This window comes from Dasypus novemcinctus, chromosome 22, assembly GCF_030445035.2.
Source record: "Dasypus novemcinctus isolate mDasNov1 chromosome 22, mDasNov1.1.hap2, whole genome shotgun sequence".
Classification (NCBI taxonomy): domain Eukaryota; kingdom Metazoa; phylum Chordata; class Mammalia; order Cingulata; family Dasypodidae; genus Dasypus; species Dasypus novemcinctus.
The window spans coordinates 6616454-6639344 of NC_080694.1; the positions used below are offsets into that span (position 1 = coordinate 6616454).

General features: G+C 36.1%; 1 protein-coding gene across 1 annotated transcript; it reads right to left on the reverse strand.

Moving 5' to 3' along the window:
* Positions 1-5553: 5553 nt before the first annotated feature.
* LOC101434331 (olfactory receptor 2G3-like) lies at positions 5554-6492 on the reverse strand. Its single transcript, XM_004480924.1, has one exon. It carries the CDS (start codon positions 6490-6492, stop codon positions 5554-5556), a length of 939 nt encoding a protein of 312 aa, XP_004480981.1.
* Positions 6493-22891: the final 16399 nt, after the last annotated feature.

A 22891-nucleotide genomic window follows, 5' to 3' on the forward strand; every position in this document is an offset into this window, starting at 1 on the left:
ACAACCAGCCCCCATCAGTAGGGGGGGTGATTTTGAGGGTCAGATCTCTTTAGTCCCTTGCTGGCTCCCAGGGCAAACAATAATGTGGCCCCAGCTGACCTGGAATGGACTGTGGGACACAGCAGTTCCAATTTGTTGTCCAAAAGCAGAATCAGACTAAGGATTTGTCCCTCTCTTTTCTGGGAATGTGGATCCCTGCATCCCCCTTTGTTTGTAGCCAAGGGCTGGAGGCCAGAGGGTTCTAAATTATCTGCTTGTAGCTTGGGAAAAGAGTGCCTGCAGCTGCAGCTTTCACTCATATGGGCTCCCCTTGAGATTCTTTTTCTCTTTCTTTTCTCCTCTCTCTTCTGGGTGGTGTCCAGGATTCTGAAAAGGCTTCTAGGAAGTGTATAAGAACTCATTTTGTCATAGTGGGTTATATCATTGGGTGGAGACCCATACAATGAGAGTGAAGGTATACCCACATCCTGGGGAGGACTGATGTTCTCAAACAAAGGGAATTGTGTCTCTCAAGAGAATTGGTGGCTCCAATGGGTTAGGGCAGTTGAATATGTCAAGCCCTCAATATTGTTGCAAGTGTCTGTGAATATGGTCCTTCAAGTAATGAGGATTGATTGTCACTGTGGGCCCTGGGGGGAAGGGGAGAGAGGTATTGAATAGATGGAATCAGTGTAACTGTGGGGCAATGGAAGTGTTCCACAAGATCTTGCAATGATGGATATAGGACATGTTAAATTACACCAAAAATGTATAAAAGTCTATAGGCTAAAATGTAAACCATAATGTAAAACATAAGACAACAAAAAATATTTAAAAATTGTATAGTCTAAAATATAAACCATAATGTAAACCCAAATGGAACCATATTTGAAAGCTATGTTTCAATATCTGTACATCAGCTGCAGCAAATATAATATGAACATATAAAAAGATCATTGCTGGGGAAGGGACAAAGTGTTTGATGTTGGATATGTGGAATTACCCTATATTGTATATGTGAATTACTGTGATCTAAAACTTTTGTAAAGAGAAACAATAATTAGGAAAAAAACAACAAAGAATGTAGACACTGAGGTAGAAATGAAAGAAATTACCTTACCGCTGTACATACAGGGCAACATTTATTGCAGTGATGAAAGGCAAAATGTCCAAAACAAAACTTTTTCATTTTTTCATTTTTTGATACCCCAATTTATTTTTTCTTTATTTTTTCAAAATTAGTATGTATTCTATATCTAGCCTTAAACCCATCACTATATTCAATTTTACTACTAATGGAACTTGGCAATATATTAGGCTTCATTTTTGAAGAAGTTTTAAAACACAGAGAGGTTCAATTACAGCAGGGGAGGAACTTTGGTGTGGGGTGTTATTGATGGGGGGCACATGGTTGGGAGGGAGTTCTCCAGAGCATGTATACAGGGTACATAAAAATGTTTGGATATTTTCAAAGTAGTTACAGTTAAAAATGACAACTGAGGGAGTGCTGAGTTCCTAGCCAGAGGAACTCTATCACATTCTCCAAGGGAATAGCAACAATTCCCCAAGTGCACTGGCAAAGACCAATAAAGAAGGATGGTCCAAAAGTGAATACTGATGACTATGCTTATGAGCCTGTGCATCTGAAATATGAACTAGGCCTAGAGCTACAGAGTGCCTAAGAGTTACCTCCTGAGAGCCTCCATGTTGCTCATATGTGGCCACTCTCTAAGCCAAACTCAGCATGTAAATGCATTACTTTCCCCTCAGCATGGGACATGACTCCTGGGGATGAGCCCCCCTGACACTGAGGGATTAATACCAAGCACCAGCTGATGATGTAACTAGAAAAAGACCTTGAATAAAAAGTCTTAAATAAAAGGGTCAACTCAGACCAGCAGAATATCTCAGCCTACATGTAATACCAGGTGTTAAAAACTGCTTCTTGACCTTGAATAAAAGGGGGAAATGGAAAGGACAAGTGAGTTTATATGGCTGTGAGTCTCCACAAAAGAGTCAGGAGGTCATCAGAGGGGTTGCATTTACACGTGCCTCTGCAGGGTCCCAGAGAAAACCAAAGTAGATACAAGCCCAGGTACTGGTTCTCCTGAGGGCTACAGAGACCCACAGGTTTTATGGTCATGGCAGATGGCTCTGGAATTCAGTGCCATGTCAGTTGGTCCTACTTTGGAGTTTGTGTTCCTGAGTGTGATGGAGTTGGACTCAGATGTTACCTTTCTATATATGCCTCTGCTGTCACTTTTATTGGACTTCTGTTTGGCACTGGGTTTGTTGTATACTCAGGAGACCTCAATCTCTGGACTGTCCATGTGACAACCAGGCCCTGAACCTGAGCAGACTTGCAACTCCTACCCTCTAGTTTATTGGACTTACCCCGGCCAGCTAACAGGGAGGTGAAGCCAACTCACCAGGGAGCCAAGAGTGCCTACAACTGCAAGTAGGAGAATTGCATCCATCATCCTTGTGGAATCTAAGCCCCCACTTGATATAGAGGGGAAGTGGTCATAACCATTCCAGGGTCCACAGGATAGAGGAATAGAGTATGGATTAGAGTGGACTTACAGATATTCTACTATGGAACTATTGTGATTAGTAATGGAAGAAATTGTAGCATTGATGTGGAGAATGTGGCCACAGTAGCTGCTGAGGGTAGGGAGAGGGAAGAAGAGATATGATGTGGGGACATTTTCAAGACTTGGAGTTGTCCTGGGTGGTACTGCTGCAGGGACAGATGCTGGACACTGTATGTCCTGTCATGGCCCATTGGGTGGACAGGGGAAGAGTGTAAACTACAATGTAAACAATTACCCATGTGGTGCAGCAGTGCTCCATAATGTTTTCACCAAATGCAATGAATTTCCCATGATAATGAAAGATGTTGAGTTGGGAGGAGTGGGATGAGGGGGATGGGGGGTATATGGGGACCTCTTATATTTTTTGAATGTAACATTTAAAAAAATAGAGAAAAATGCAATAGTGAAACTGAAGTAATAGTTTTATAATAATAGAAGTGTGACATCATTTCCTCATCATGATTTCTATTGATTTGCTTAGTGGAGAACAGTTTAAGCTAATTATACTGTATTATGTTTTATTATTAAATTAGAAAATTATCTCTACATTTATAGATTTTTGGACATGGGTATAATTATTAACCATTTTTCTTCTAGAGAGTCCTGATTACTCAAATTGGTTAAAAACCTAGAAATATAGAGAGATATACCAGTGAAGTTTTTTGTTTGCAGTCCAATGCAATAAAATTTCAAATTCATATGTTTAAAGTTTGAAATGTTCTATTAGAAGATCCTGGAAAACTAATTTGATTGTGGTCATTCATGTTCTGTAGTGTGCCAAGAATATATCTGATATATCTGTTTAGATGTTAGTTATAGAATGATCAAATATTTCACAATTTTATCCCAATTAGTGAAAAATATCAATTATATAGCAGAATTATTTTATTCTTAGTAAGCAATCTAGAGCACCTTTGGTCTTCTTAATAACTTATATCCTCACCTAATCTTGTGAAGTTTCAACTCTGGGGTAATATATAATATCTGCCCAATATTAAATTAAATATCTAATGAAATATCACTGAATTGAGACACCTGAGTTCATAAACATGGATAGAAATACAGTCCTTGAATACTTTGCTTGTGCTTTACATGAGTCCTCTAAAAATAAATATTTTGTGATTCTCATTTAATATAATCTCTGAGGTTCAATATATTCATTATTTCTTCAATAGATTAGTGAATTTTCACTGTGACAGCCCAATTTCTCTTCATTAGTTAGAATGAGAAAAAAAAGTGTTAAGGGTCAAATCCTTTCTATTTATATCTAATCTAACTTCCTTGCAACACAAAAGTTGTATAATTTGTAATCTTTTACTTCTGACCTCAAGGCAACTGTTCTTATCTTTACTATGTTACATACAGCATCATCTTTAACATCAACAATGAATAATAAGAAATATGTGACATGTCTTTTCCATGGAAGGAAAACCCAAGTTAGTTGAGTATGTCTCTCAAGTTACAACATAGGTAAGCCTGGTGTTGACTTTTTACTCTGTATATCATTGCTTTTGAATAATGTAAAAATGAATTATCTACTATCAACCAGTTATATAATTAATGTTCTTCTGTATTATAAACTATTGATAATGTGGAAAGTTCAACCCTATCTTTTGATAAATCAAGTTATGAATTGCTTGTACTTTTTTCTTTCAAAGCTGATGTTATGGGCTTTTTTAATAGTGTGACAATGTTCTCATTTTTGCTATATCAGGGTTTTATTCTCCCCATCAACATAAAATCAATACATTTCAAGCTAAAACATGTTATACACATTAGTTCATGACTATATTGATAACAGAAAGGCCTTAATTTATGAGAAAAGTCACTGCTTTGTTGTAAACTGGACAAAAACACAGAAAAAAATTTCAATAGCTCATCACACTCTTTTGTAAAAGAGAACATCCTAGGAACAAAGACTAAATTAATCCTCAGTCCAATAATATTTGGCTTTAGCTGTTTATATTTCTGAGTTCACCATGATCTTTTCCAACTGCAGTATGACCCAGATGCACACTTACAGAATTCTTGTTGTAACAACACATTGACACTGTGTCTATGAAACGGGGTCTGTGTGTTCACTTGAAATACTGAAATAAAAAATCAGAAGCCAGCTCATCTCATCTGTAGTATATTCTTGATTTGCTGAGATGATTTATATACTATTTGGCTGAAACAAACAATATTTCTTTATTATTCTTAAAATTATTCATTACCAAGAACATAGTGCTGTTTTTTAATTGCAAATACTTTTATACACCTAACATATTAAATGACTTAGAATAAAATTGTTTCATTATTTTCTCTCTTAAAATGCTTGTATCTTCCTTGCACTGGCAGTGACTTACAGACCACACAATCAGATACATTCACTAAGTTATGTAAAATAATGTGTTTAGTATATTTTGTTTCTCTTACTCCTTCTTGGAAGGAATATTTAATGATAAATAGGTTAAGGGAAATAATAGTTAATATGATATCCTACTGGTCAATAAATCTGAACTATGAGCAGATATTATTCCATTGTAGTTTAGGTAACATAGAAATTTCTTGTTCTGCAGCATGATGTTTTAATGGAAGATTTTATAAGTAAATATAAGATGTTTATTTGGCAGAAAACTGAAAAATATAGATTAAAGAATTCAAAGAAATTAAAGATAAAACAGAAATGTTACCTAAGCAAACAGTTGGCAACTATTTGACTTTTTTAACCATTAGAAAGTAAGTGGCAGAAATGAAAGTTTGCTTGCAAGTATCATAGCTTATATCCATGCAAAAGCCTCTTTTCTATGTCTCAAGCACTGACTTAAATAAACATATCTACAATTTACTTATTTACACATAAAAGGAAGAAAGGCCTTATGAGATAAAAATAAGGGAGTATGAATTCAACTGGTATAAAATTAAGAACTATGGGTTTTTCCTAAATAAAAGTTGGATGAAAGCACATGACTTGTAACCATTTCCTCACATATCACATCTAGAGGGAACACAGTTTTCCTGAGAGAAGTTTCTTCACAGCTTTCTTCACATCCCTGTTCCTTAGAGTGTAGATAATAGGATTTAAGGTAGGAGTCACCATGGTGTAGAAAAGGGAGATAAATTTGCCTTGGTCCTGGCTATAACTGCCACTTGGCTGGAGATACATATAGATGATGGTGCCATAAAAAATGATGACCACAATGAGGTGGGAGGAGCAGGTGCTATAGGCTTTATACCTTGCCTCCACTGATTTGATCCTCAGAACAGCTTGGGTTATGAAGCCATAGGAGATAAGGATGAGTGTGGGAAGGATTAGGAGGAAGAGGGCACTAATGACAAAAAGCACCAATTCATTAATGGTGGTGTCCACACAAGCCAGTTTGAGGAGAGCTGGTACTTCACAAATAAAATGATTCAACCTGTGGTTGCCACAGAGAGGTAACTGCAAGGTGAAGGTAGCATGGATCAAAGAATTGAACAAACCACTCATCCAGGAGATGGATGCCAGCTGCTGACATAGCCGCGTGTTCATGATGACTACATAGTGTAAGGGTTTGCAGACAGCAACATAGCGATCAAAGGCCATTACAGCCAAAAGGATGCATTCTGTAGAACCCAGGGCTAGAGAGGTGTAGAGTTGGACCACACAACCTCCATAACTGATGGTCTTCTCAGGTCCTCGCAGGTTAACTAGGGTCTGAGGAGCAAGGCTAGTGGTGAAACAGAGGTCCAGAAAGGAGAGATTTCTTAGGAAAAAGTACATGGGGGTGTGGAGAAGAGGATCCAGGTATGAGATGATGATGATGATGAAGTTTCCCACAAGCGTCAGGAGATAGAAGAGAAGGACAACTACAAAGAGCACAGGCTCTAGGTGAGGGTGGTCTGAGAAGCCCAGAAGGATGAAACCCACCAGAGAGCTGTCATTGGCCCTTCCCATACCTCTAGGGGGAACATCACCTGCTAAGAGAAAAATGAGAAGTTTGAAACAGTTTATTTGATAATCAAAAAAATGTAAGAACTGAAAGATCATGGAGACCTACTTCTCTAACCTACTCATTTTTGCCCTTAATGTGGTCCATATACCATCCAGTCTAATGCCCCTTCTAAGACAATCACAAATAATTTCAATCCCAGTGTTTTCTGGGAACTCATTATTAAAGCCCAAGTTTTTATTTCAAAATCAACAGAAGAGAATGTCATTTGGCTAACATTTCTATAGGGAAGGGTGAAACAAATTTTGAATTAAAAGAATTGGTAAGTCAGACAAAAATGTTTCAAAATGAGAAATATATTGTCATGTTACATTTTCCTAAATCCTCATCTAGAAGAATGGAATCACATTCCCTTTTCCATATAAAAGTCATTATTCAATTAATTATGCTATTTTAGTCATTATTAGTCTATCCACACTACACAACCCTATCTTATTATGCATTCCACTTCTGAGAAGAACTTTACAAATATCCAATATTTGAACCCTTGACATCAGGGTCATCCCCAACTCACTGTACAACACTGCCAGATCAATATTTCCAAAATAGAATTAGAAAATATCACTCTTTTCTTTTTCTGCTCAAAAGCCTGTATCTGCATTTCAATGCTTCCACTTCAAAGACAAATACTTTATTTCACTCAAATATCTCTAAAGTTTTGCTCCAAATCCCTTTTTCTGGGCATGACTTCTACACTGAACTGTCTGAATCTTTTTATAAAGACAAGTGAACTATCCACATAATCTAAGCAATGGTCAGTTCTCCTAATGAACCAAATGACTTCAAATGTTCTTCACCTTTCTGATATGCATTTGTCATTGCAGCTTAGAATTTTTGTCATGTTGAACTTTAAGGAGGTTAAAAGGATTTGTCAATGATCTTTTTAAAACAAATTATATATTTCTAAGGAGAATTTAATAAATCTATAATTTTTGTTAATGTGTAGTCTGTTAATATATTTTTGTTTTGTGATATTAGTGACTTGAAACCAGTTGGCTTAAGTAATATTGATTCAAAATATACTTTTAAAATAATCTCAGTTTTGACAATTGAATCATTGAATGAAATGTATGATATATGTTGAATTTTATATTTTATATCTTCCTTCATCAAACATGTTTCCTTTTCATCATTATAATATGACCCACAGATAAAAATGATCTTCCATTCTATTGCATCTCAGTATTATCCATTTTTAAAGGTTTATATTAGTTTCATCCAGGAAACCTTCTGCAGTCACCACATTTCAAAATGATTTATTTATCAGTTATTTTGCAAAACTGATTTGAAAATTATTTACTTTGGTTCAGCCTTAGAACATCATTTTTAATTTTTCTTCTTTAAAATTTAGATGAATCATTATGTACCTGTTAAATTTTGTTTTGTATCTCCAGATGGACTACTAGATCAATGACTATGTTATCCTTGTTGTATCAGTGCACAAAAAGAGTATAAATGTGTGTGTGCAGTGACGGCAAGATGAGGATGATTTCCTATCCTCTTTTGTGCCTAGGATGAAACTTGAATGTATTAGATTTTGTATGCAGATTTTGGTCCACAGTTAAAAACCATGAATATGGTGTTTTCTTTTTTATTTTGAAAGGCACTTATTTTCAGCACTAAATGATGGTGCATTTCTAGATACAAATGTCCAGTTTAGGATGGAATGGAGGAGAGTATGGGCCATGATGTGGACCATTGTCTATGAGGTGCAGAGGTGCCCAAAGATGTACTTACCAAATCCAATGGATGTGTCATGATGATGGGAACGAGTGTTGTTGGGGGGAGGAGAGAGGGGTGGGGGGTGGGGTTGAATGGGACCTCACATATATATTTTTAATGTAATATTATTACAAAGTCAATTAAAAAAAATAAAAATTAAAAAAAAATTAAAAAAAAAAAGTCCAGTTTAACAGGCTTTAATAATGAGTTTCCAGAAAACCCTGGAATTGAAATTATTCATGATTTTTTTAGAAAAGACATTAGACTGGATGTTTAGTGTGCTTATTTATATTCCCTGCAGAACAAGATGAGGTGGAATTCCTCTCAAAGGAGTTTACATGGAATGTTTATGCTATCTTCCTGCTGGCCTCAAACCTTTCCTCTACCTTTCACACGTGCAATGCCAGTTTGTTGGAAATATGTGCAATAAACATGAATAAATGCAAAAATTATAGGTATTGATATAAGTTCATAGAAGTGAATGATCAAAACCACACTCATATAAGCAAATCCAAGAAATATCAGTTTTCCAACAAAGATCTAAATCAATAGCAGATGAGAAAGAGATTTTAAATAGAGGAAAACTACATGAGAAATACTAAAAATGGGGATTCTCTTTATGTTTTCTTAGAATAACCGTAAGTTTGTATGTTTGTGAATGGGAGAGATAGTAAGTATTCAAAAGTCAAGAATTCTAGAGTTTAGGTATTGAAGTACTTTGAAAATCAGTCTAAGACTCAAGAAATGGTTATGGTCTTTGATTATACATGGGGCATATGCAATTCATACTTCACAATGCCTTATATGACTGTGGAGAATGGTTTAGAAAGAGAAGGAAAGAAAGAAAGGATAAAAGGGAGGTAGGGAAGGAATGAGAGAGGAAGGGAAGGAGGAAAGTAGAAGTGAGGGAGGGAGGAAAGGCAAAAAAAGGCTAAAGTAAGGATCAAGGTTTGATATCATGAAGTACATGCTCTTTGTCCCTAAAGCTCATTCTAATTAAGCCTCACACAGCAGCCAGATTTATCTTTGTCTCTCAAATATGACATTTCCCTTTTAATGGTTCCTTGTATTTACAAGAAAAACATGCACTATCCACAAGCCTTTCAACCCCTCCTTCTGATAGTTTATGCCCTCCCTACATCCACTACCATCTCCCCCACATTCCTTATCAAGCTGCCATTCTGAGTGGTTTGCCCTCTCCCTATTTTGCTTTCATTCAGTCATACATTTTCTTAGACTTCTCCCTATGAAAGGATATTCTCCCACAGCTCTCATCACATGAAAAGCATCTCCTCCCATTCCGAGGCTCCATGCTGGTCACTTATGTACAAAGCCTTCTTGACTCTGATCAGTGATAACATACCCAAGCCCCACCCAGGTACATTTACCAATTCTTATCTAATAAATCCATCCTTCATCCTGAACCTACTTCTATCATAGAAACTATTAGATACTACTGACCTAAATCTTGACATTTGTATGTTTCTAATAAACTGTAAGCTTCTTCTTAAAGTGAAGGGTCATGTTTTTCTGATTTTATTATGTGTAATTTGTATGGAGTCTAAAGCCTAGTAAATGATAAATGTTTGTTGAGTAGACTAATGCATTTTAGTTGCTTTATTTCCCACAGCCATACCCTCTCTTTGGTCTTTCTGTATAGAGGATATGCTACCTTTACATTTGTGACACTCAAACTTTGCTCAGTACTCAAACCACTTGCCTGTCCCAAGACTTGGAACAGGCTGGAAACCCGTAATCATGCCCTATCTCAATTTGAAGAGACCCAATACAAGACTGATGTTTTTTCCAATCTACTCCAGAAGTTTGTTCCTCCATGTCTGTCCTGCCTTTTGGTGCAAGTACAAGATGGATGGTTTTAGAGTTCTAAGTATCTGCTCATGTGTTTTAAAATTACCCACCTGAGCAGACAAAGGCCAGATTTGATGTATAAGCAACTGTCCTTTCCTGGTAGATTCTGATTTATGCTGTCCCATCCCTCAACTTGCTGACTCCTGTCAGCATCAATAAAACACAATCACATTTCTCTGATGAAATTGACAAATGAGACCACAATGTTAATAAAGCAAATAATGAACGATCCTCTGGAAAACATTTTATTCTTCCTCAATAACATCAAACCTAATAATTCATTTTAGTGGCACTGTACTTACACTATTCCTCCATTTGAGATTGCAGAGAGTCCGGATCTCAAAGGCTTGCAGTGACATACAGCTTGAGTTGTATAACTGTATGGCAATTCTCCTAAGTAGTTTTTTACAGAAGATTGATATCACTTTGAATTGAGTGCTCCAAGATGTTGTTTGTATCTACCTATGCATCTCTTTATGTAATATTTATGCAACTATATATGTATCTAAGTAGCTATTTATCTATCATCTGTCCTCTGTGTATCTAGGTTTCTATATCTATTTAGCTATATCTATCTATCTATCATCTAGCATCTCTATGTTTTTCCTGTAAGAGATTACTTAAATTGAAAATATCAATTATACTATTAGTTGCAAGACACTATCTTGTACTTATGTATAGCAACAGAAAATTGTCACATCCCCATAATTGTAGAAAAAAAAATAACCTGAACTCCAAATACTTTAATTTTCTCACTCAACATTTCATGTTACAATAATGACAAAACATGTCCAGCAGGCATAGAAACCTCTAAGGCTGCTACTTCAATAACTTTTATAAATCCATTTAAGACACAAGTGCACTCAAGTAATGCTAAATTCAACTGAAGTCTTACTACCAAGGCTCTATAAATGTGTTGGCATTTTCCACATCTGCAGAAAGCACATTTTATAGCATTTCCTTAGTTTTGTGTTTCTGTGTCAAACCTGGTCCTGACCCACCAGGCAACTTAGCTTCAGAACAATGTCTGTTGAAGACTCATATTTCTCACAGGAACAAAGCCTGAAGAAACTCTTTTAGTCATAATGACATTTGGGAGAAAGGGGCATCTGAAGTGGGCAGGGTCCCTTTATGGCAAGTTCATGTTTATTCACATTTACTAAATCTTCTGGGATAACCTGTGTCCCCAGCAGGCAATTAGCAGAGAAAGTCACTAACTCCAAGGAATCAACCAGAGAGAATGGATATGCATATTTCCTTAATGAGAAGTATTCTGCTTTTGATACAGCATCATTCTGCAGCTTCCTACTTTGTAAAGGAAGCCATCAGACTTCCTAACATAAAAAATAAATAACTTGTCTGTGTTGCCTCCTTGCTCCTTCTCTCCAGTTACAAGAAAGAACATCTCTGTCATTCACTTTAAAGTTAATCCTTCCACCTTTAACTTGGATTATCTGCATCATATAACTCCTTATAACTAGCAACATCTTTATTTATTAGTGCAAAGAAATTTCATAGTAAAATCATCTGGAGGTAAGTTTAGATTTCCTGTCTCTTTTGTAATCTTATTCTTCTCCCCCAAACCTTTAAGTATTGGATTACTCAATCATCAATCCAGCATCCTCAACTCTTATCATGACTTAATCTTCTGTAAGTGAACCCATCTGCTAATCACTACATTAATTATGAGTACATTCCCCTAATGAGGACCAGATCCTCATATTCTACTTTCAAATGAACATCTCTACTTGAGAAGCACCCCAAATGACCTTTGTTCAAATCTAAGCCCTTGCTTTCAACATCATGTTTCTTCTAAACGTAAATGGCATCATCATCAGCCCTATTTATGCAAGGTAGAAACTTAGACTCATCATTGATATGACCATCATTAAGGTTATCTTTTTTATCCTTCATATCAAGTTTTCAAAATTACAAATAACACCTAAATATTTCTCAAATATGCTCACATCTTATTAACTCTTCAGTTTCCAATGGTAGTTGCAAACTTTGAGCAGAAAGAAGATACCTTATATTCTAATGCAGTTACCTCATTAAATAAAGGGTAAAATGAGTCAAAAATAAGTGTAGGGATTTGTAGTTTTTATAAGAAATATTAGGACTAAAACCGAAGACATCTCTTCTATGTCTGGTGTTCTTTTCACTACATCAACATTAGTTGACATGCTGAAATAATGTAGACTATTTATAAGTCTATTTTCTGTACCTCTTTCAATATTCAGGTCATTACACTATCCCTATATTGGTTAAGACTTTCTTGAACTTTCTCAACTCTGAAGACATAGCCTGAATTTTATTTTTATGTTGTCTCATACAAGATACAACAGAGTAGCATGTGATACTATTAATTGGGAATAAAAATTATCATAAAACAATTTTTTAAAAATTCCGTCAATGAATTTGGCACTTGAAATTTTTAACAAACATGTATTATCATAATTCATGGATTATTCTCAAATTACCTTTGCATTCTTCACAACATGCATCTGAGAGAAGTTGGGAAATCAATTATCAGCAACTCTCAAGTCAAGTTAATTCTCAAAGTTTGGGCCTGACACCAGATTTGGGTAATCTATTGATCCCAGGGAAGGGAAGTTAGTCAGCTGCAGTTCCCTGCCCAGACAGTGACAAGAGGGGCAGGTTTGATAAATAAAAACTTTAACCTAGGTCATACTTCCACAATACAAATCTACTTAACTATAAGATTTTTGCCTATTTTGTACTGTTCCATCTGGCATTCAGGACCCTTCATTCCTTGAAGAATTCAGACAATTTTCTGTCTTCTCATCTCAAATATAAGTCTTTGGTCCAGCCGTGTTGCATTTTATTTTGTTTTTTTAATGTTTTCAAACATTTTAATTTACTTCAGTTATAAAAACATGCTAATCTCTCTACATATATGACTCTTAAAAATTCTTTAGTTGACTTAAACTTCCACATCCTTCTGGTCTCTCTAAAACAACTTTTTTCTCAGCTTCTTAGAAGTCATAAGTGATGTGTCACTCATTCCTTGACTTGGTTACTCTTTAAATGAAATAATTAACACACTTGGACCTACAAGACCTAATCACTCTAGTGAGATGACAATATTCTTTCTCACCTCACTAAAATTTTTCAATATTTTGATGTATGTTTAAGCCACCATTGTTGCCTACAATAATGTATACAACCCAGTTCTTGCCATCATGCAAGAAAGTAGAATGCAGGCTCATATTAACACAGAATCTCACAAAATCAATATGCAAAAGCTCTTCATTTTCAGAGAAATAATGCACATGAAAAGACTAGAGTAAAATCATGAAAAATTATTATCAGTATTTAATGGTAAATAATGAAAGATCTTTGATTCAGATTTTATTCAGAAAATAAAACTCAAAATGAAGATAAAATGCTTTATATATAAATTATAGGTTATAATAACACTAAAAACATTATTAATTGCCTGTGATTTCAAGACACATATTCTAGAGATGTGGTTCATCTCAGGAAATAGAATTCAGGGCAGTGAACTTGGCCCAGTAGTTAGGGCGTCTGTCTATTACATGGGAGGTCCGCGGTTCAAATCCCGGGCCTCCTTGACCCATGTGCAGCTGGCCCATGCGCAGTGCTGATGTGCGCAAGGAGTGCCCTGCCAACACAGGGGTGTAACCCTGCATAGGGGAGCCCCACGCACAAGGAGTGTGCCCCATAAGGAGAGCCGCCCAGCGCAAAAGAAAGTGCAGCCTGCCCAGGAATGGTGCCGCACACACGGAGAGCTGACAGAACAAGATGACGCAACAAAAAGAAACACAGATTCCCGTGCTGCTGACAACAACAGAAGTGGACAAAGAAGATGCAGCAAATAGACACACAGAACAGACAACCGGGGGCGGGGGGGGGGGGCGGCGGGCAGAAGAGAGATTTAAATAAATAAAAATAAATATTTTTTTTAAAAAAGGAAATAGAATTCATAGTTAAGCAGTTAGAAATGGTTTATTCATTCAACTATATATTCAACTATACAATTAGAGAACTGGGCTCCCCCCAGGTGCTTTGTTCACCATTTTTAATGTATGGCTTTAGTTCTCATGGTGTTTTTGCCCCTCTACACACCCCTTCCAGTTTCTAATAGGGTAAAATAAGTCTTTTGATTCATGACAGTTTATTCAAAATTCAGACATCCAAACTACAACCAGCTCTGAAACTTTGGAAAGAATTAAACTACTTGCACATCTATAGCTATGGGGAGTCTATAAGACTGAAAAACAGCATTGTTATAAATGAATGATGGACAGGACAAATGGCCTTATGAATGCCTTGAATGTTTGCATGTTCACCTTAATCTTGTAAAGAATTTAGCACTTAAAAATTATCTCATATTTGCTACTTAAATAATACATTCTGAAGAAAAGACACTGAAGCATAGATTGACTAAATACTAAACTACGTACTGTGTTGGGTCATAGCAAAGTCAAGACTAGGTGCATATATTCCATAGTATTTTTCTAATTTTAAAAATTGAGTAATGAACTAATTAAAAGAAAATGGAATAAATTGGCCAAAGTGTGGTCCTTCTGGAAGTTTTTCATATTACTTTTAGGAATTCTTTGAGATTCATGTTAAATTTTATACACAGAATATTCCCTAGAACTTTCTTAAGGGCACCTTTAAACACTTTGTACCTCAGAGTATAAATAAGAAGGTTCAGCACAGGGTTCATCACAGTGTAGAAGAGGGAAGCAAACTTTCCCTGATCTTTGTATTTACTCTTGGCTGGCTGCAGATATATGAAGATGATGGTTCCATAGAAGATGATGACCACCAATAGGTGGGAAGAGCAGGTGCCAAAAGCTTTCTGTCTCCCAAAGGTTGACCTGATGTTCGAAACAGCCTAGGAAATGTAGCCATAAGAGACCAGGTTGAAGGAGACAGACACTGCAAGGAAAAGGACACTAGCCACAAAAAGCTCAACCTCACGGAAATTGGTGCCCATGCAAGCCAACTTGATGAGCCCAGGGACCTCACAGATGAAATGGTCCACTTAGTGATGACCACAGAAGGGCAGCTGAAGAGTGAGAGTGGACTGCACCAGATGGTGGCCATCCCACTGAGCCATGCCATAGAGGCCAGGATCTTACAGAGACAGGGATGCATAAAGACAGGATAATGGAGGGGACAGCAGACAGAAACATAGCGAGTGTAGAACATCACCATGAGCAAAACACACTCCGTGGAACCCAATGCACAGGAGACAGAGTTGAACAACACAGCCACCATAGGTAATGGCTGTCATGGAATCCCTCAAGTTTATCAGGAGCTGGGGAATCACACTGCTGGTGAAGCATAGGTCCAGGAAGGAGAGATGAGAAAGGCAGTAATGCTTTGGTGTGTGAAGTTTGGGTTCCAGATGATATCAGTATGATGGTGGTATTACCCTAAATGGTTAGTAAATAGAAGATCAAGATGATTATAAATAGAGCCTTCTGTAACTGAGGATCAGAAAACCCTAATAGGGTGAAACCTGTCAGGCTGCTCTCATTGGTACTCTTTGTCATCTTCATTTGCAAAGTAGTTTCCAAATGCTGAGGCATAACTGAGAAAGATGGCATATTATACAAGGTCAAGTGAGAGACAATGCACCTCTCATTAAAGTGTCCTAGGTAAATTAGTATAAGTTTATGTCATCAGAGCTAGTAACTTACATCAATCCATTATCCTAATGTGTGCGTTCTACTCATTTCACTTCTTAGTTGTCTTCTAATGTTCTTCAAAGTAGAGAGCAATTGGCATATTAACAAGCACTATCATCTATTATAGGAAACACTTTAGACAGTTGCTTCTTTCCAAAGCCATCAAATTTGCCTCTTTATATCAATATATCTTTCTAGTTACAGAAAGGAGGAAATTCAGATAATTTCAGCAAAAGAAAACTGAATTTTTAAGAAATTTTCTATTATAGAAAATTCTCTCTCATCATCAAGAATTGTGGAAAGGTTATATTGTTGAAATAAATTAGATGTGATTATCATTAACTGAAAAACAGCTCCTGAGAGCTTATATGACCTGCTCAAAGGCATCAGTTTACTGAGAAAGACAAACCTCAGATGCATTTCTTCTGAATCTATGGCAAAGTTGATTTTGATTGTAGTCACTATCTACATTTCCTCTTCCTTCTCCCAGTGTTGTTTTTTTAATGTTTTTCTTGGGTTTTGTCTGCTCTCTTTTTCAAGGACCAAGGAACCTTTTGATTTTTAGGAAATGAAATGGTATCTGTTATTTATATATCCCTAAGTATTTAAATTTATTTTCATGGAATCATTTGCATTCTAACCATGATTCAAAGTGTGAATGCAAAATATGCTTCCTGGTAAAGGAAGTAAGCAAGTAAAAGGATCTTTAGTTCCAAATGAAGAAACCATATCTGATTTATGATGTGAAACTACTCAGTTAGCTGTTAAATATTGGAGGTACTATAAAAAGGCCAGAACTTTCTTCCAATCTAATGTTACTAAGGAGCGTTCTCTCAATTCTGCTGAAAAATAAAATAGTCCTTTAATATTACACATTCAAAAAACCTTGCTTTTAAGTCTTTGATTTGACTAAGTTGTATGTCTGTTTATTCACAATACCTGGTGATTTCAGAGCATCCAAGTCCATAGTACTCTCTCAAAAATCAATTTAGCAGTCTATACAAGTTCTATCCATTATTTTACACCTCTTTGATTTTCCCAAGAGAGTCTGAAACAGCTCAAGTCAACTAGTAGATAGTTGATATCATTGTCAAATGAAGAGTTGCCTAAATATATGGTAGGAAAAAAACTTTCTCATTATCCTGAATGTAATTTCTGGTAATGATAATTAATATTTAACTTATTTCAAAGCAATTCCAATTACATCATATTGGAATGAAATTTCAGAATATATATATTTTTGAGTTTCAGCAGTATATCTTCAATTGAATTATTTTTAAAACAATATTTTAATTATTTTGATAGCATTGAACAAAACTATCTATAATATTAGAGACCTTCTTTGTTTAAATAGATCTTCTGTGATATCTTCAGTCCTAAGTATGACATTTTCTTGATCAATCTGATTTTCTTCCCTCTGACCTTTGTAGATCCCCATAATATCTCCATTTTATTAACAAAATCACTTAGGCATTATGGTAATTAACTAAGGAAAGCCAGTTCTTTCAACCCCAAGAGATATGATTGGATCTCCTAATATTAAATGAAAGTTAACTTTGCTAACTTCCAACTCTATCTGTCTTATTACTTCTGGGTGGGCATGGCCTTATGAATACTGGAAATGATGCAGGAATAGTAACTGCCAGCACCTCATACTTATTCATAGACTCATCAGGAAAAGGCATATCACCATGTACTCTTCAAAGGTCCATAGTGATGTCTTAAATAGAACTAGCAACAATGATAGAGAAATTCCTGTGATAGGCCCACAAGACATAAAATGTTTCTGCTCAACCCTGTTAAATGTTCAATGAAGTAAATTAGTAAAATGTCCTGAATTTATAACCGTAATCCATCTACTTGTGATCTCATCCTCACCCTCTGTATAAATCTCTCTCAAATTACTATTCCCCAATAAATTAAACTGTCATAAGCACATGTGGTACTATCCTTATTGATAGTACTAATGTAATTAAGGGGAATTTATAAATGTGGCAACTTGTCATCAATTCCTCCTCAATATTATAATTCCAAAAACAGAAACACTCTGCAATATCGTCATTATTAACTTGTTCATTTTTCTCCACTGTCTCCACATAGGAAGCTTCAAGCATTGCATTTATAGTCCAAAAATAAATGTGTCCTTCAAAAATTGATTTTCTTCTGGTAAATTTTATGCAAAATTAATTATTACTAGTCTACCTTTTGTCACTGTAAGTCAGACTATACCCAATGTCCTCTCCTGTTGTTGAATTCCCAAAAATCTGGCTTTATATTCCATGCACATGCATTTCTGTGATGGGCATATCCCATTCATTATGAATCATTAAGTTCTTCAAAGTAAATATTCATTAGCAAACTCAAAGAGAGCAATAGGATTGTCCAGGCATTTTCCACAGGTGCATGGAAGAATACACTGAAAGTAATGAATTCTATACGTACATCCATTTAACTTGAACTTCTTTGACCTCAGTTATGAGGCAGAAGCATCACAATGTGGATTCCTGGCTGGAAGCTCTCTCTCTGGACCTGGAATCTCTCTGCAACAGCTCCAAGAAATATTGCTCTTGGTACATGCAGCCAGCAATACAACATGGATATGCCTATTCCAAGTAACAGAATGAATCGAATTACATTTTTTGCCTTTTAAAAAATTTATTGAAGTATAACACTCATACATAAACATACATAAGCAATAAGTGTATAGTAATAGCTGTGAACTTGCAAAACAAATATATATAATATCATACAGGACTCTCATAACTCACCCTACCACCAATACCTTGCATTATTAAGCCTTTTTAACTAATGATTTTTTAACTAGATTTTGGGGCTTGCTGGGAAATGTATTTGGAAAAAGTGAGCTCAGTTCCCTAACTCATAAAAAAGATCTTGAAAGTGGGAAACCCCAGTACCCCAGTGACTTACCTCCTCAATGGGCATGGGGCTTATGCAAGGGAATAAAGAAAAAAGAAATAAAAGGTTTTGTTGATGTGGAATATCACTCCATAGATGGATAAGAGAATTACTATCTTTTCTTAATGGGAAATATATAGGTCATTAAAATGCCCATAATAGAGGATCCCGGGACTAGTCATGGAAAAAAAAAAAAAAAGAAACCTGCTGTCTTGCAGCAAGATATCAGTAACTAACCTGGCACATTTGCAATCACTTGAAAATTAAATTCATTCTGATTACCCCATGATAATGCCCGCATGAGGCAGCAGAAAAAGAGTATCATTGAGTGGTTCATAGAGATATATCCTGATGCATAAATCCCTAGAGTAACTAGTTTGAAATATCTAGTGAGCTATTGACTGGATTTTTTTTCATATAATAAATAAATTTTATTTACCTGTTCTTCCTTGATGATGATGCTGTCACAGGTCTGCATACAATACTGTTTTGTATTGGCTATTTATAGTTTACATTAGTAGTTTTTCTTCTGAAAAATATAAGTACAAAAGCTAAGTAAACAATAAGGTAAACAAAATAACCATTTGAAGTTACCAGATATAGCTTAAAGAATTAGATGTTAGAAAATATTCAACAGATCAATCTGGATAAAATAATCAATTAAATGCTCTAACTTATCAGAAAAAATTCCTTTAAGTTTCACCTCAGAATGTATTGTAGAGTCTTTTAAAAAATCACCCTAAAAATAAACAGAAAAGGCAAACAATTCTTTAAAAATAGGGACAAAGAATGGAAGAAAAAACATTAGGTGAGTCCATAAATCTGGTTAAGTTTTTCAAAATATCTTTTAAACAACATAAAACTCTTCCTAATGAAAAATTGAAGAAAAAACAAAGGTCCCCATTTCTCCACTGATATAACCTTAATTATTTAAAAGCATTCTTCAATACATCTGGGGGCCAATGTCAGATTTTTCTTGATCCCTTAGCTACATGAGGCGACCTGAACAACAGTTTCATTCTAAAAGAATAACAAATTTGGGCAGTTTTCCAAGCAACAGGCTCACCAAACATCACCTTCCCATTTCTCCACGATGAAGCTCTGAGCCATGGCCACATGCTGCTTAAGCACAGACTGATGGTTTACTCAGATGATAACACTGAATTTTAAGTGAACAGCAAATGTCAGTCTTTCTTGTACTGTGTGCAGGTCTTGCTACCTTAAAATGTCCATTTTACATTTCTGAGCAGACTTTAAATGAATACTTTTATTCCTTTTTTAATAGTACTTATAAAAATTGAGTTATTTGAAATAGGAGAACCTCCATTCTCAAATGTTCCCTAATTATCCATTCATACTTAACTATCTCCAAAATCTACCTTGTAAGGATAAAAAATCTTTTTTGCTTCCCCATTTCTCAGCTTATTGGGAATTCACTTTTGTGACTTTCTTAATATAAGGGATAGCATGCCATTTCTAACTTGACCTGCTTTATGGTGCAAATATATCCTCTGACCCTTCTAAATAACTTTTAAGGAAATTTACCCTCTGGCCTTAAAATGGATCATACCACCTGAAGATTATTTGGTTTCTATACAAGCTGGCAACCTCTTTAAACTCACCTGTACATTTTTCCCTTTATTATACATAATTAATATATTTGTCATTAGCAAATATTAACATAATTTTTCCTCCTTTTTCAAGAAGAGGCTTCACTGTTTAGATATTATTACTTTACAATAAAATCAATTCAGTACCAAAAATTCAAAAAAAATGTTTTAGTCTTTTGTTAGACTGAGTTAGATATGCAGCAATTTGTTGAAAGGAAAGAATTTTCCCTTATAGTTGACTTCTGTATTTTTCATAATAGATATAATCTTATAGTGAACTTCTACCAGTAAATTTAGCGGGATCATTAATATGTATATTAGTCAGCCAAATGGTATTGAGGCAAAGTACCGGAAATATGTTGGCTTTTATAAAGGATATTTATTTGAGGTAAAACCTTACAGTTACAAGACCTTAAAGAATCCAGCTCAAGGTTACTTCCTCACCAAACTCTATTGCCATGTATAGAAGCAAGATGGCAGACAATATCTGTGAGGCTTCAGTGTTCCTCTTTCCTCTGAAGGTTCCATGGTGCCAGCTTCTTCTGATCTCAGCTGTAGTCTGGAAGGCTCATCTCTCTTCCCAGGGTTCATAACTTTCCAGGCTCAGCTGCTCTGCTCTCTTCACAAGGTCAGCTATAAAGTATCAGGCAAATAGCTCATCTCTATTCCGGGGCTATGGATCCTCTTTTGTGTCTATGGAGTTTCCTTCCTCTTTTCTCATGTATCAGCTTTGGTGTGTCTTCTTGATTGAATGTCCATTTATACAACCCACAAAGTGGGTGGGAATTCAAACTGTGTCACCCTAATGACTTTAAGCCTTAATCTTAAAATAATTTAATCAAAGGCATCTCAGCTGAATCTAAAATAACCAAAGGCTATCAAACCAAGAGGAACAGACCAGTTTACAAACATAACCAAATCTTTTTTTTTGGAATTCATAAATAACATCCAACTGCTACAGTGTGTAACTCTATTAAGGCATGGCTACATTTGTTCCCATATGTGTCAATAGTGCCTTAATAATAAACAAACCCATTTTTATCAAAGAAGGAAATAAGACAAAGGAATGTTCCATGGTGCGTTAAAATTATGTGCACCTGGTAATGTGTGAAAAGATAAAGGCTATGCTTGATTAATTATTTAATTACCCCTGTCTGGTAATCCACATGATAGGTGGTTGAAACAAACTGGAAAGAAGTGGATATGCTAGAGGCATAATTAAAAGGTAAAATTTACAGTATTGTGGACAGGTTACATACAACAAGAGGGAGGAAGAGGTTAAACATGCTGTCACAAGTGACAGGTGGAATGTGTTCCATATTCTGATATCAGGAACTGTGAAGAGCAAACAGAAACTTAGAGAGCTTGTGATGTTAGTTTTGATGTATTCATTTTGAAAGTGCTTAAAACACCCAGGAAGAGATAGAGGAGTAGAGAGGCATCAGGATCACGTCTCTCCCAGAAAAATAGCTGGAGGACAGGAAAACTCTCTGCAGTGCTGCTTTGGGGCTCAGGACACCAGGGGAAGGTGAGACACAGAAGAGAGAGGGGCAAAGGAGAGGAGTCTTAGCTGGCTGGAAAAATCTATCCTGACCTTGGAACAAGCATCAGTGTGTAGACTGCAGCAGCTGTACTTCAGAGACTGAGGGAGTTACAGGGCTTCTCTTCACCAAGTAAGAGGAGATGGAGGGACACAGTCTAAGCAAATTCAGATTTTGGCCAGTGAACTTTGTCTGCTTTGTCCCAGGAGTTGCACACTTCTAGGCAGGGTAGAGCCATGAAATTTTTAGTCCCTACACCTGGCAGGGAACTAAAGATAATTTGCCTTCTCAAACACCCACTCTACTGCCCTTCCCTGGTTACTGAGGAGACAGAGGTGGTGAGAGTGAGGCCAGCCAAGAAAGGAGAACAATTCTGAGAAACTTGTAAGGCTTGGCCTGCCCTGCCAGCTCTGGTAGGGTTTAGTGAATGCATTACTGCCTAAAACCTGGGGTCTAGGATAGGAGGTCTGCCAAAGTCCACCACCTGCTGACACAACAGAAAAGTGCATGAAAAGGAGGTAAAAATAATAGTAAAAAAAATAAGAGGCCATCAGTCACCTTTACTCCCACCTCACCAAGGCCCTTGGGAACTGACCTGCACCTCAAAACTGGGTCCTTAGCCCTAGGTTGAATAGTTAAACAGGGGCAGTCCTAAATATCTAGAAGAAGTTGAATGAAAAAGGAACAGTGGTAGCAGACAGCTACTTAACAGTAAATCCCTTGGCAAGAGAAAGTACACTTCAGAGTAAACTCAGCATCATAATCAGATGCCTAGACATCAGCAGAAACTTACAAGCCATGTAAGAAAAAGGAAGATATGACTCAGGCAAAGGAACAACTCAAAGCTCCAGATGAGACACAGGACTTAAAACAACTAATCAATGAAGTTCATACAAATATCCTAAATCAAATCATAGATTTGAAAGACAGCATGGTCAAAGAAATAAAAGACATTATGAAGACACTGGATGAGCACACACAAAAAAAATTGATACCTTG